Here is a 13,790-nt window from a genome sequence, read left to right as displayed (position 1 = left end):
AGCCAGTTTCAATACACAAATCACTTCAAATTACACTCTTCTCCATCACACCACAAACTATTGATACACATATAATACCACGAACTTAACAAAATAAACGCCTTAAATTTCACACCCAAACCGAGATATTTATCAAATTATATTATACAATACTTCTGAATAAAAGGTATCTTGTTGCGGATTATTTCTTTGCCTGTAACTTGAACTCATTCTATAAGAATACAAATTTCTTTATACACCTCTTTGAGTTAAAACTCCTTAGATTTTTACGTTGTAATGTTGGTACGAAGGTCTTTATGACAGCAATATTAAGTTGGTAATAAATAGGTTTTTTATAGCACAGCGTATGTTACAGTAATTTTGCCTTGTAGGTTTTAATAGGGTGTCGTTTGCGAGGCAAATCCGATTAGAGTGTAGTGTTACACACGAGACGAAACCGCAAATCTGGTTTATTTTATAATAGAAATAGTTGTGCAGGAATAAAGGTATTATGGGCAGTTCGTAATTTAATTTAGGGCGTACAAAGCTTCCCAAAATTTTGACCATATGCGACAATAACATAGTTAAACTTGGCTATGTGACATTGCCATCAAATCTTGCCTCCGAATAAAAGTCATCAGTTCATTTGCAGTTTATACAAAGCCTTTGCTTATTTCCTCCGACAAGCACATAATATGTACTTACATATGAGTTTCTGAAATGACATTTCTTTGTGGAAATAAAGAATTTTTCATGATCAAATCGTAGCCTAAAGATTACCTAAAAGCGAGCCCTTCTTTCCCATTTTCAGTCATATCAAAGCCCAGATTTCTCTTCCTATCTGACTATAGGTACATAGAAACATCTCCAATAAGTACATAAGGGGAGGTGGTAGTGTCAAATAATTATTAATCAGGCGGAGAGCGCACGCCCCCTGGCGGCGTCACGCATTAACATGACAATCGCACGATCTGTCCCTTGGTGCTGTAGAGTGACTGTGTGTGAGCGTGTTTGTGGACTGTCTACAAAAATATGCCAGGAATTCAGTGAAATGGAGATTTTGGATTGACAATGGTGGTAGAGTTTGGTGGCACAGAAAAGTGTCAAGGATTGGAAACTTAAAAACAAACCAGCATGTTTGCATTGCTAGCTCGGAACTTCTTCCCCATAGCTTCCTAGTTAAAATATAGCGTATGCTACCTGGGGATAGAGTGTTTAAATCGCTTCTATAGTTTCGAAGCCTTTATGAATTTTGTTTTTTTTTATACTCTATATTACACTATGTAATTAAGTGGATTTATTGATCAGATACATAAAGAAACCTAGGTTGGTTTCAAGAACTTAGGATGTACATAATTAAATCAACTTGCGCTGCGGAACTATAACATTCATTGATCGAAAAGATCCATAGATGATAGAATAAAATCCCTCATTTCCCCAGGAAAAGTCTCTCTTACATACAGGATTATAGCCACACGAATTATGTATTCACAATGAATAGATACGGCACAATGTAGCATTACGCCGCAGTCGCCATGTTGATCGCCCGCTGCGTTACCGCTGCGTGCCGCCTGCGTGTGGATGGAGAATTTCATTTGTCACTTTTTAAAGTGGGTGTGACATAATGGGTGTTAAAACATAAGGTTAAAATATTAAACAAATGTGTGTTAAAAAAATAATGCGAACATTTGAAATATTAACTCTGATTCAGTTCACGACAAAGATTGAAATTGAAATAAATCTCATGCCATATTTTTTGACTTACTTCCATCAAATTAAATGTAGGTAGTATAATCGAACTTTAGCCTGTAAATAAGCCCCATTATAAGAACTATGTAACCTAGGTACAAGTTTCTTTTTTTTTCAATTACCTAATGTAAATATTTTGTGAATAAATTTTACGATTTTAAATCTTGAAAGTAGAAAAATGGAAATGGTACTCGATAGACTACTAATACTCGATGGACCTACTGTTTCTCACCTGGCCTTAAGATCCATGGACGCAGTAGATGATTAAATTTTAATCATTAAAAAAAAGGGTTTCTTTTTTTCAATAAGACTCTTTTTAAAACACTTAAGACAGATTTAATTTAAAAGTATTTAGCAAAAAGGTAACATTACAACCAAATCTTGATGCAATCAGCGACTAACCAACAAAGGACCCAATTTCAATAATTCCTCTCAGAAATCACACAAAGGCTTTTGAAAATGTTCTTTTTTTATTACTATTCGAGAGATAAGATTGTCTGTCCTACAGATAGGTACAATCTCCCCTTATATACAGGGTGCGAGGGTTGAGAGACGTGACGACGCATCCTGTCACCTCCTCTCAGGAGGGTGACCGTGGAAATACAGGCTGATGAATTTTGGAAAATGTGATTTTTGCATTTTTAGCTGAAAAAACAATAAGTGGGTACATAAATGCTGAATCCTTCTCCGTGTGAGAGGAAGCCTGTGCCCAGTAGTGGGACGATAAAAAGGCAGCAACTGTAACATGAATGGTCCAAAGCTGTCAATATAAAGTAAAGATCATAAAAAAGTCCTCTTAACTGTAATTTAAGATGTACCATACAAAACTTTAAATACCTGCTAACGCTACAGAAAACCAATATTTTGTTCCTGATCAGCAGTTACAGTACGGAAAATTATCTAACATTCATCTTATGCAGAAATCTAATCCACAACTCTGCATCATGACTACCTACATAATCTGCTAACTTGCCTACTAAGGATATTGACATTAGCCCCATACAATTAATGGCAAATTCCAATCTCTGGTCAACTAAACAACAGATAAAATATTGGGAAAGACCGTCAGACATGGATGTGCAATCACCCTTGTTACCTTAACGCACTATAGATCGGTGCTCAAGTTGTAAAGTTATCTGCAATCGGCACGGAACATATTGTCGGGTCACGTTCTCAAGTCTTTATAAAGGAGCAGTTTTTTGACAATAATAATTATAAGCAGGGCTAAGCTGCCACTGTGTGCGAAATGGAGGGCATACATAGGCGCTTATTAAGTATCTGAAAAGATGAAAAATATATGAAATAAAAAATCGGTAAAAAAACTTTTAAGTCAAACGGTTTTATCTTATGTGCACTGAAAACTAGAAAATAAAAAAATAGTTACTTACCTGTCAACCTACGTAGGTGGTCTTGGTCATATTAGACTAAAATAAAAACGTGGGGCCCATTAACTGTTGCTGTAGTACTTTCTTCTAGAGGTATAATAGGTGTGGATTGCATCAACTTACTATAATCGTAACTGGAGATTTTGACAATCAATAATCAGCCGTAGCGGCTTCACCAGCGAACGCCGAGCTCATGATCTACCAAAGTATAAAGATATGCTTTGCCATAGGTAGGATTTCAGAGGGGCCCCACGTTTTTATTTTAGTCTAATATGACCAAGACCACCTACGTAGGTTGACAGGTAAGTAACTATTTTTTTATTTTCTAGTTTTCAGTGCACATAAGATAAAACCGTTTGACTTAAAAGTTTTTTTACCGATTTTTTATTTTCTAGTTTTTAGTATTTAATGAAAATGCCTACCGAATATTCCTCATTGTATCTAATTCATTTAGTGCATTATTATTACATGGTCTCTTACCTGATAATTTATTACAATCTAATTTTAAAAAAATAGAAATACTAAATTGGACCCAAGAATAAAACAAACGGGATGAGCTAAATAAAACCGTTTAAAAATTGTTATCAGCCATTTGGTAGCGGCGGCCATCTTAGATTTCAATTTTGCATAGTAAATTATATTCTACTTGTTGAGACCTTTCATTTGATACCCATGTTGATGGGATTGATAAAACCTAAGTTATCCGCCATTTAGTAGAGGCCGCCATCTTAGATTTGAATTTTATATAGTACATTGTATTCTACTGGTTGAGCACTTTCATTTGATACCCACATTGACGGGATTGATAAAACCTACGTTATCCGCCATTTTGTACCGGCGGCCATCTTGGATTTGCAATGTTATTGATATTACTATATTGTATTGTCATCGGAAATAAAGGTGTGTACCAAATTTCAGATCAATCTGACTACAGGAAGGCACTGAAATTTCAATTTCTAAATTTGACCCAAGAATGAATAAATAATAAATAAAACAAACGGGGTGAGCTAAATAAAACCGTTTAATAAAAAAGAAATATACAAGACCTAAACGAAAATTCCTTTAGTTGTGTGATTATGAGCACGAAACAAACTAACATAATAATGTGCCTATACAATAAGCGATCTAATTCAGAACCTGCTTCATTTTCAATTAAGTACCCAAAGTCTAGTCTTAAACAAATACCAAAGTCTACAAGCTACCTTAAAACTTCAAGCCACAAAGCTAAGCATCGTTATAAATTCTCCCACAAACAGCTATAGAATTAACTGCATATTACAAAGCACTTCGCGATTCACTCCAACATTATTATACTACCTCTTCAGCCGCATTGTAAAATAACAAACGCAGCGATAATAACACGCATGCGCGAATCATTGCTCCTGACATTACTTCAGGCGCCTTAGTGTAAAGCCGAGTTTATATAGTGAAACTAGTGGCGTGGTTTCTCAACACTAGTTTCATAAACACCTTATAGATAGATAGATCATTTTAAGCATCAAGTTTCATATATCATCATCATCTGCCGACCGTTTTCCCAACTACGTTGGGTCGGTTTCAGTCTAAAATCTCTATCAAAAATGTTCAGTTTAACGTGATCTCCGAAAAACAGTCATTGGGGTCCAAGATATACTTGTACTTGAAAGTCAACATCCACATTTAGTTTCACAATGCATGCGTTAATTTCGTGAAACTAAACTAATTTCGCGTGATGCGCAATTTTTTGATAAAACTACTTACTGGCATGCAACAAGCTTAGATGTTGTCGTATCCATGGTTACGTACAGCGATGATGTTAATTTCACGACACTATTATTTTTAACGCAAACTAGTACTGCAACTACATAGTTTAAAGTCATTTCTTGATGCACGCCACCAGTCTCGCAATCTAAATCCATCTTTATTGAAAATCAATTTTATCCTTTGAAAGGTAGTCTGGAGGCAGACTGGCCGTCACAATAAGCATGGCTGCCACGGCTGGCCTTTCCACGTCGTTAGCAGCCGTGACTGGACGATTCTGCATGTCCTCTCGCTAACCATTAGCGTGAATATAGTTGTTGTACGCGGCGGGACGTGACGTCGTCGGTTATGCGAAGAGGCTGTACGTGAGTTATTAGATTTGTTAGTGTCTTAGGTATTGATAGTGTTATATTACAGCAATTAGAAAATTACTTACCTATGTATACATACATAATATATTATGTATGTATTCATTATATTTAAAAAATAGTAAGTTTTAATATTGGAAATATTTTTTAATTCAGGTTTCTGTTCAAAACTCAATCTAATATTGAACTTATTACTCTAACGTTAGAATCAATTCACCAAAATACCTACCGTCTTACCACAAAAACTTTTAAACGTCAGTTTAAGACTTGTCTAAAAAAATGTCAGATTATGACGTTGAAATAAGGTCCAATTTGCAGCCACACTTTTTTTAGACAAATGTAAGACACATGTTTAAGTTTTTGTAGTAAGACCACTAATGTGTGGCTTTTTACTCGAATCTTGAATACTAAATAACAACAGTTTCCCACGTATTGCATAAAAGAAAAGCTCAAAAGAAATACATCCTCAAAAACCCATCTTGTTTCCATTATTGTTAACATGTCGTAACACCAATATGTTGCTGACATTATCCTCTTCGAGAGCTGAGTGCCTTCCGTCTCGAACCTCACTTAATTTGTTTTTAAATAAAACCTGCACGCCCATACACTCCTTGTGTACTTAAAACAAAAAAGGTTTTATTCAATAAACATCGATCCTTTTTACAATCGACTGATGGACTAGTTTGCTATCTTATGTTGTTTACAAATTATTGATAAGTTGCGGATACTAAGTGGATTTGGTTTAGTTGATTTTTGAACGATTAGTTAATCTGAAAAAAGATAACTGGCTAGACTACAGTATGAAGTGATTAATAGGTACTTGAATATTCAGAATTATGTATACTTAATAATATTATGAACCCAAAGATAAGCTAGAATCAGTTAGTTCAGTTAGAAAAAGTTAACCTTAGTTTGAAACTCTTAACTGTATTATTTCTTAGTCAACTCATTACCTATGCAATTGTATATAGCTACGTAATAATCAATATACATTTCAGCTAAGCCTAAGACAAATCCTACCTTAAAGGTTAAATAAATATGTTTTCAATTAAAGTGGGTAGACATTAAAAACTTTCTTCTATGTAAACAAGCAATTAGCGAGGAAACGAGACGGCGTAACCTACTTCCAGTGAGTGTAAACAAGACAACAAATCAATGCAACGATCGAACATCGCTAATGAGATAGTGAACGCACTTTGACAGATTGTTACAATAAAGTATCTTCAGAAGTTCCACTCCCTCTTTACGAATAGAAAAACTGACGTGCTATATACAACCCTTAATTTCTTGATACTCGGGGAATCGTACAAAAGGAAACAAAGAAAATTCCAATCATTCTCATTGTTAGACTAAAATTGCAATTATGTAATTTCCATTACTAGAGTGGGAAGAAATCCTTTCTCTGAACACTATCTGAAGAATTCAAAATGCAGTGATATCTACGTATGTAAATACTTAATTACCTTAATACGTAGATATGGAAGCACATGTAAGTCTTTCAGCGAAAGGATGCTCTTTAAAATCTATCTCAGGGCACTGTCACTGTCATTCTTTCAACTGTCTTGACAAAGATGAACCACAGATCACATTGTTTTTTACATACCTATGTTTAAAGATAAAGTTCAAAACGAACTAAACCTTCTGCGTCTTACTTTCTCATCCCCACTCAACCAGCCCGCGTGATATCCGTTCGCTTGGAAAAAACTGATAAAAATGATAAGACCGCGCCATTCGTGGCCACTAGAGTAAATTACGAGACCTTTGAGCTTATCACGACATCTGTAACCGAAGTGTAGTGTTCCTCCATACTTTGAATCATACACACGTAACGTAGAAAAGTAATAAATACCTATAATGGGTGCGAGAAATCTTAAAGTGTTACAAGTGATCTCTGGATGGCAAGCGGTAGAGTTGATACTAAAATGTGTGTTTGTGGGAATCTGGCAAATTATAGAGATTTCTGTGAAAGGGCTGTGGAAAGGAGCAAGGAGGAAAGTGAAGGATACTCCGCCGGTTGAACTGACCATAGACTCGTCTGTTGGAACTCATTGTTATATTAAAGTTATGGTGAGTTTGTATTTTGAATATGGAAATTGGAATGGTTTGATGCCGGCATTTTTGTGGTTTTATTTTAATTCCGTTTTTAAAAACAACAATTGAATTAATCAAGTTAAATGATGATGGGCTGGAACTGGAAGGACTTGGATAGACAAACACTCATAGGGCTTAAATCTGACTTGGGTGTGTGTAGCTCTCGAGACGACTTCTTTAAACCATTTCAGAAATCATATGCATCTAAGAAAACTCCTTGTTTATTTAGGGTCTATGTGGTGGCCATAGCAAAACAATGACCTAAGATAAGAAAACTGATGATAGCACAATAGTGGATACGAGAAACTATGTGAATTAGGAACTTACTAATTGTAACCTATAATAAACAAATTGATATGGACTGTATCAAATAGCCAATGACCTTAATTATTGTGTTCTCAGATAAAAATAATAATAAATTAATTTATAATGTAACAATTAAAGTTATCAGTTAGTAAACAAGTTGCCTGCATAATAATGAAAGTAGGTACCTAACAATAATTAAGTAAGTACCCTCATTGTTTGAGTTTTTCAACAGATTGACTAGTAAGTCTCGAAAGATCAATGCGCGTTATTAGTTTTACAAGGGATATTGATGAACAAATATTATTGATTATATTTCATCATCATGTCAGCCACAGGACACCCACTGCTAAATATGGACTTCCACCATTGATTTCCAAAGGGATCCGTTGGAAGTTTTGGAAGCAGCCTGGCTACGTCCAGCGCCTACCCGCGACCAGATTTCAGATCTAAACACTTCGTTGGTCTCCGCCCTTTCTCTTTCATTTGTACACCTGATTCATGATAGTAGCCTAAAATATGGACATTATAATTCGGCAATAAGGTTGACCACCCGTACAAAACCATAGTTAAAACAAGGAGACACTGAAATTATTCAACCAATAGGGTTAGCCATACAAAGCACTGGTACTCAGCTACATCCGCTTAGACTGGAAGCCGACCCCAACATAGTTGCGAAAAGGCTCGGAAGATGATGATGAGGGTTAGCCATACATTATCGATCTTTTCTTTTACCTCCGTGAGTAAAAACGTGCTATGCTGAGTATTATTATCTTAAGCCGATGTTATGATGATGGTTTTTAATTACTGGAAGTGCATAAATAATGTCGTATGACTCAATCGTATCGGTCAGAAAAACTTTCCTGATAATTCAGATCGCATTCGCCAATCTAGATATGACTCGTGAAATTCTTTGAATGAATAAGCTACGTTATAATGCACACGTGCAATATATTGTGCATGAGCATTGGGCATGTCTCATCATCTCCTGAGCTTTTTCCCAACTATGTTGGAGTCGGCTTCCAGTCTCACTGGATGCAGCTAAGTACCAGTGTTTTACAAGGAACTGATTAGCTGAAATGACTGAAAGAAGAAAGGTCTTAATACGGTCCATGTTAGGATATGTAAAGCCGTTATTTTCTTTACAAAAGGAGTACAACCGGGATCTTTAAATTAAGGAGTAAAACTTTCTTTTTCTACTTCCAGGGCGTGAAATACCACTACGTGGAAACCGGCCCAAGAACAGGCCAGAAAGTCCTAATCCTCAAAGATGCACCCGATTCCGGCAACTTATGGGGACCTAACTGGGCGAACGCGGTTAGAAGACTAGCAGAAACCGATCACCATGTGATGACCCTGGATTTGAGGGGGACAGGAGGCAGCGAGGGGGGGTCGAGGAGTGAGCTGTCTCCGCCGAGGGCCGTGGAGGAGTTATCAGCGTTGTTGAAGGCGCTTGGAGTGACGGAGAATAGACCGGCTGTTGTAATCGGGTTTGGAGTTGGCGGGATGCTTGCGTGGTGAGAATTTGTGTAAAATTTTTATTAATTAAGTAAAATGTGCATAACATTTTTGTAATAACTAAAGCCGTGTAAGTGCAGATAAGTATTAAAATAACTTACATACATTATCTATAGACTTTTTGAAAATTTTAACCTTGTTATTACAAGCGACTAATTTATATTGCTTGACAACAACGATAAACTTTCAATGTGTTATCACATTCAAAAACATGCCATTTTCAAAATTTCTGAAGTAGGCACACTTACGTAAGTATTAAATTATCTCGACAACTGAAAAAAACTTCCAGAAATAAGTACTTGAGAACGGTCATGTCACAAGTCCAAAAGTTGTGCAATCTGCAAAACACGATTTCAAAAATAAAATAGAAAACCTTTTGCAGTTAAATATTTTTACTGAAAATTATTTTAACTTTTGGTATATAGAAGTCGTATTTAGGATAGAATTTAATAGGTACAATTAAATACAAACACATTTCCCTTCATTTTCTTTTTTGGTCAAAATATGACGAAATTCAAACTCCGTTCATGCAGTTTTTTGACCTTTGTAACAAACAGCAATAAACTCTGTACTTTGAAGCAATAAATAAGTACAATAAATCCTTAAATTAATAAATGCCGAACTTATCTGATACGGCAGTAAATGAGCACAATTGGTCTACCATGCGTCTACGCATACAACGGAAATCATCGTACGATTCTATTTTTACCAATCATTTGTTTTGACAGCGTTATGACTCACAGTGTCCTTTGGACTTGTGACTGCTCTTAAAATAAATAATTGATTAGACTTTAAACTTGTAAATACTTACATAGGTGCGTGAGTTCCTAATTCACGAATGTAGCTAAGTACATATGTAACTTTAACGAATATGTGAATCAGTAATTCAGGGAAACCGTGTCATCTTTATTAAGGAAGTTTAGTATGAATTTTCCGTTTAGTATGAATTTTCACATTTAATTTTCAAAGTAATCAGTTGTTTTACAAAAAACTGAAGTTTATACTGTCGGTGAGTTTAAGCCTTCGTATAGGTTTACTAGGCTTCCCAGCCTAATTCTTGGGAGAAATCAGTTAAATTATAAATCTGTTTAGTATTTACTGACGTATAAAATGTCGTACAACAGGCCACAGGTCATGTTTAATTGAAAGATAGACGCAATGACGCTTATCTAACTACGACTTTCGTTGTTATGTCACGACAAACTACTAATAATTTCTGATAAAGTGCATGTTTTGTTGCACTATCATCTTAGGAGATAAGCAGTGCGTTACCAAAGGAGTTATGAATAGATATAATAGAATGTTCTCTGAGAAAGTTATAAAATTATTTCGTAGATTTAGGCAGTCCATGGTTCATGACACAGGATCAGACGTTATAAAATAACGTACTGTCTGGTACTCTGGCTCTTTAGTCAATATACTTACATACATAAGGTATTAGAAAGTCTCAAGCGAAGAGATACATCATCAGGTACTGAGTTGACCACAACATGCAGCATATATTACAGCGCACCTGAATATGCACTTATATATGAATATTGTCTGAGACCTTAGTTGTTTAGGTACTGCACCATAGTAGCACCTATTTAAACAATTGAAACCTCTGTTCCAGGTACCTTGTGCACTCTCGTGGCCCACTGATCAGCAAGTTCGCAGTCATCAACGCTCCACATCCGAATCTCTACTGGCAGTTCCCGCCGGCCGCTTTCTGTCATCGAGTTTTACATTTTATACAGGTTTGTATTTTAAGTCTTCAAAAAACTTGAAGGTTCTTTATTAATACTGGCCTTTTTTGGAAACCATCTTATTGCAACTCTTGCAGGCTTAAAAGATTTTCAAATCCTTTTGAAAACTTATCCAACAACTTTCTTTGGAAACGTGGAGAAAGAAAAAGCAGTCCCAATGATCGATCGTTGCTGCTGTGATGCCCATAAATTAATATCAAGCTTGTCCCTAACATTTTAGACCCTAACTAACACAACCTATTCTCCCATATCCTCTTCTATCTTTGCAGATGCCATTGAATATTAACCCATTGTACTTGCTTCAGTGGCCGCACTTCCCGGAGCGCTGGTTCGCGGAGGGAGAGCTGAACGACTGTGATGGACGCTGGGCCAGCTCGAGGGCCTGTGATTGGACTGGCGCACTTAATTATGTTAGAGGTAAGATCGTAGACTTAGACTATAGTACGAATGTTCGTGAATTAACGTGGCCTTAGAACAAAGGACGAAAGAAGGGTTCAGCGGATCAGTAAATCAGAGACTTCCTCAGCAAGATGAGACATTGATGATTCAGATCCTACGGCTTGCAAACTTATTTTTTTTTATTACTAAATGGCTGTACTGATTACTAATCTGACTCATGTACTTTGATCGAATCTATTAAGAATGAACTTCGGCCTACAGTCTGAGCAGTTAGTCGTATAATTAGTAATAGTTGGATATGTATAATTCTCAATTTATTGTGACCTAGGTTAACATATTATGGCAGCAGGTAATAATTAGTAATAAGCTACAGACAGGTACAGTTACACCATGTTTAAACGTGACTTCCTGTGACTTGTGCAATTCTTTTCGAAAAATCTGCTTCTGGAAAATTACCAAAGCACTATTCTTATACCGAAACATTCTACTTCCATCTTTTCACCCTTCTTACCCAGCTGTCTTACCAAGCTACAAAGCTGTCGTAGATAACTCATTCGGATTCTCCCCGGAACCCAAATGCTAGACACATTTGCTATAGACCATTATAAAAGTCTAATAAAACTCCTTCACAATTCCAGGAGCAGCATGGTGGCAAGTAAGACCAGGTCTCCGCACCTCAGCGCCAGCATTACTGGTAGGCGACAAGGACAGTGCTGGCCAGCTGGTGGCGAGCGCCCAGCATTGCACCACGTCGACTCTGCGGCTGGTGACGAAGCCTGAGCCGAATAGCAAGGAGTTAGCTGTGGTGCTGCTGGATTTTCTTATATGTAAGTTTTCAATTAATTGTAGTTGGTGGTATTTGCTTATTATGCAAAGAATTTTCACGGATACGTTCTAAACAGCAAGCAACTTAAATCTTGATTGCTGATCACCCATGGTGGATTTCTTATTTCCGAAATGAGTCTTAGGTCGTATTTCAACAAGAGCCCGATTCTCCTAAGTTAATAATGCCAAAATCGAATCGCAATATGATCGCAATAGCAGTTTTAACCATATCGGGCATTCTGCTACTAATATAAGACCAATCGTATTCCAACGACATTCGATTGGTTTGCGATTGGTCTGCTATTTTGGTGATTTTGGTCTATATGGTAGTTTGCTCTACAATCATATTGCAATAGTTAATCATTTGCAGACAAAATGATTCTTATTGAATGACAGAAAAGGATAAAAACGTTTATTTTACACATACGTTTCAATCGTTATCGAGTCGGGATTAGATCGCAGTCGAACGTGAATCGTAGGTATGTTGCTTAAGTAAAATTAGGAGAATCGGGCCCCAGTTCTGCTGTCTGACAAGCTTCATTATTTCCACATAATAATAAAGCTATTTCAATTTTCTATTCCAGCCAAAGAAAAATTAATAGAAGAAGTACCAAGAGGCCTAATGGGTCGTATGTTTGGCGCAGTCGCCGACAGAGGGCGCGAACTCACGGCTAGGTTGGTACTACCGCCAACACAAGCCTGATAAATGTGAGACTACCCTCAAAAGGGAGTTTGGAAAATGTTTTGTTTGAATTGTGAAGTAAATGGAAGTGAAATTGATGTTTCGGTGTAAATAAAAATTTAAACAATGAGTGAGATGTGAAAAGATGTTCATTGTGCAATTTTGACAGTTTATAATTAATCAAAAATACAAAAAGTACATGAGGCTGAATATTCTGTTGAAATTGCACCAAGATGTCCAGTGATGTGTGTTCTATTTTTAAATGTATTATGTAAAGGATTGCTCAAATATTTTCATAAATAGCATGCAGATTTCTGTGCCATAGACATAGTTATAGTAAGGCCGATTTTCACCGATAACATAAACGTCCGTTTTTCTTAAAACAACTCATGATTAATTTTGTAAACAGTTGTTTTAAGAGAACTTATGCTTGTGTTGTCGGTGAATTTGCGCCTAACAGTAGGTCTATAATTTTACTATATCTAGATTATACATAAATATGTAAAAATATCCTTCATGTAACCGGATTGTAGTGTAGTTTAATGATTGATAAGTAAGTATAAAGTCCAATAATCAATTAATTCCTTAGTGATTAGACAATTTGTATGTATATGTAGTAGTATCTGTTGTTTTAGCTTTAATAGGATGTTCTTTGTGTAAATATTTATTTTTTAAGCATGTTTTATAATCGCGACATTTAACTGTTTTGTTATGCCTTAATTTTTGAACCTACTTTATACAAGATAAGGATTAGTAGGTATCGAAAAATTTGTATGAAGATAAATTAATATTTGTCAGTTTTTTGCGTTTTTATATTTATGACTTGTTGCATAAATATTAAAAATGTTGTATTCTATATTCTTACCATAAACTCAATTGGAATGGCTGTATGATTAAATAAATAATTTGGTCTGAAGCATGTTCACTTCGTTACCAATGCCTGTGTTATGTTTAAGAATTTATTTAAAGTGGAATTAAAATAATTTTTGTATTTTTTTTAAATGCT

The 13,790-nt window shown here is 35.8% G+C and overlaps 1 protein-coding gene across 2 annotated transcripts; it reads left to right on the top strand.

Moving 5' to 3' along the window:
• Nucleotides 1–6,924: 6,924 nt before the first annotated feature.
• Nucleotides 6,925–13,748, top strand: LOC135117144 (epoxide hydrolase 4-like). 2 transcript variants are annotated; one of them, XM_064035617.1, is made up of 6 exons: nucleotides 6,925–7,288; nucleotides 8,822–9,132; nucleotides 10,746–10,869; nucleotides 11,148–11,295; nucleotides 11,916–12,104; nucleotides 12,687–13,748. In XM_064035617.1, exons 1-6 carry the CDS (start codon nucleotides 7,076–7,078, stop codon nucleotides 12,803–12,805), a joined length of 1,104 nt encoding a protein of 367 aa, XP_063891687.1. In that variant the 5' UTR covers nucleotides 6,925–7,075; the 3' UTR covers nucleotides 12,806–13,748. The 2 variants fall into 2 exon arrangements, with proteins under 2 accessions (XP_063891687.1, XP_063891689.1); XM_064035619.1 differs by having other exon boundaries at nucleotides 6,928–7,288; nucleotides 11,184–11,295; nucleotides 12,687–13,746.
• The last annotated feature ends 42 nt before the right edge of the window (nucleotides 13,749–13,790 follow it).

This window comes from Helicoverpa armigera, chromosome 7 (genome assembly GCF_030705265.1).
Source record: "Helicoverpa armigera isolate CAAS_96S chromosome 7, ASM3070526v1, whole genome shotgun sequence".
Lineage (NCBI taxonomy): Eukaryota > Metazoa > Arthropoda > Insecta > Lepidoptera > Noctuidae > Helicoverpa > Helicoverpa armigera.
Note: the sequence above shows the minus strand (reverse complement) of the source record. Positions and strands in the feature narration are given on the sequence as shown.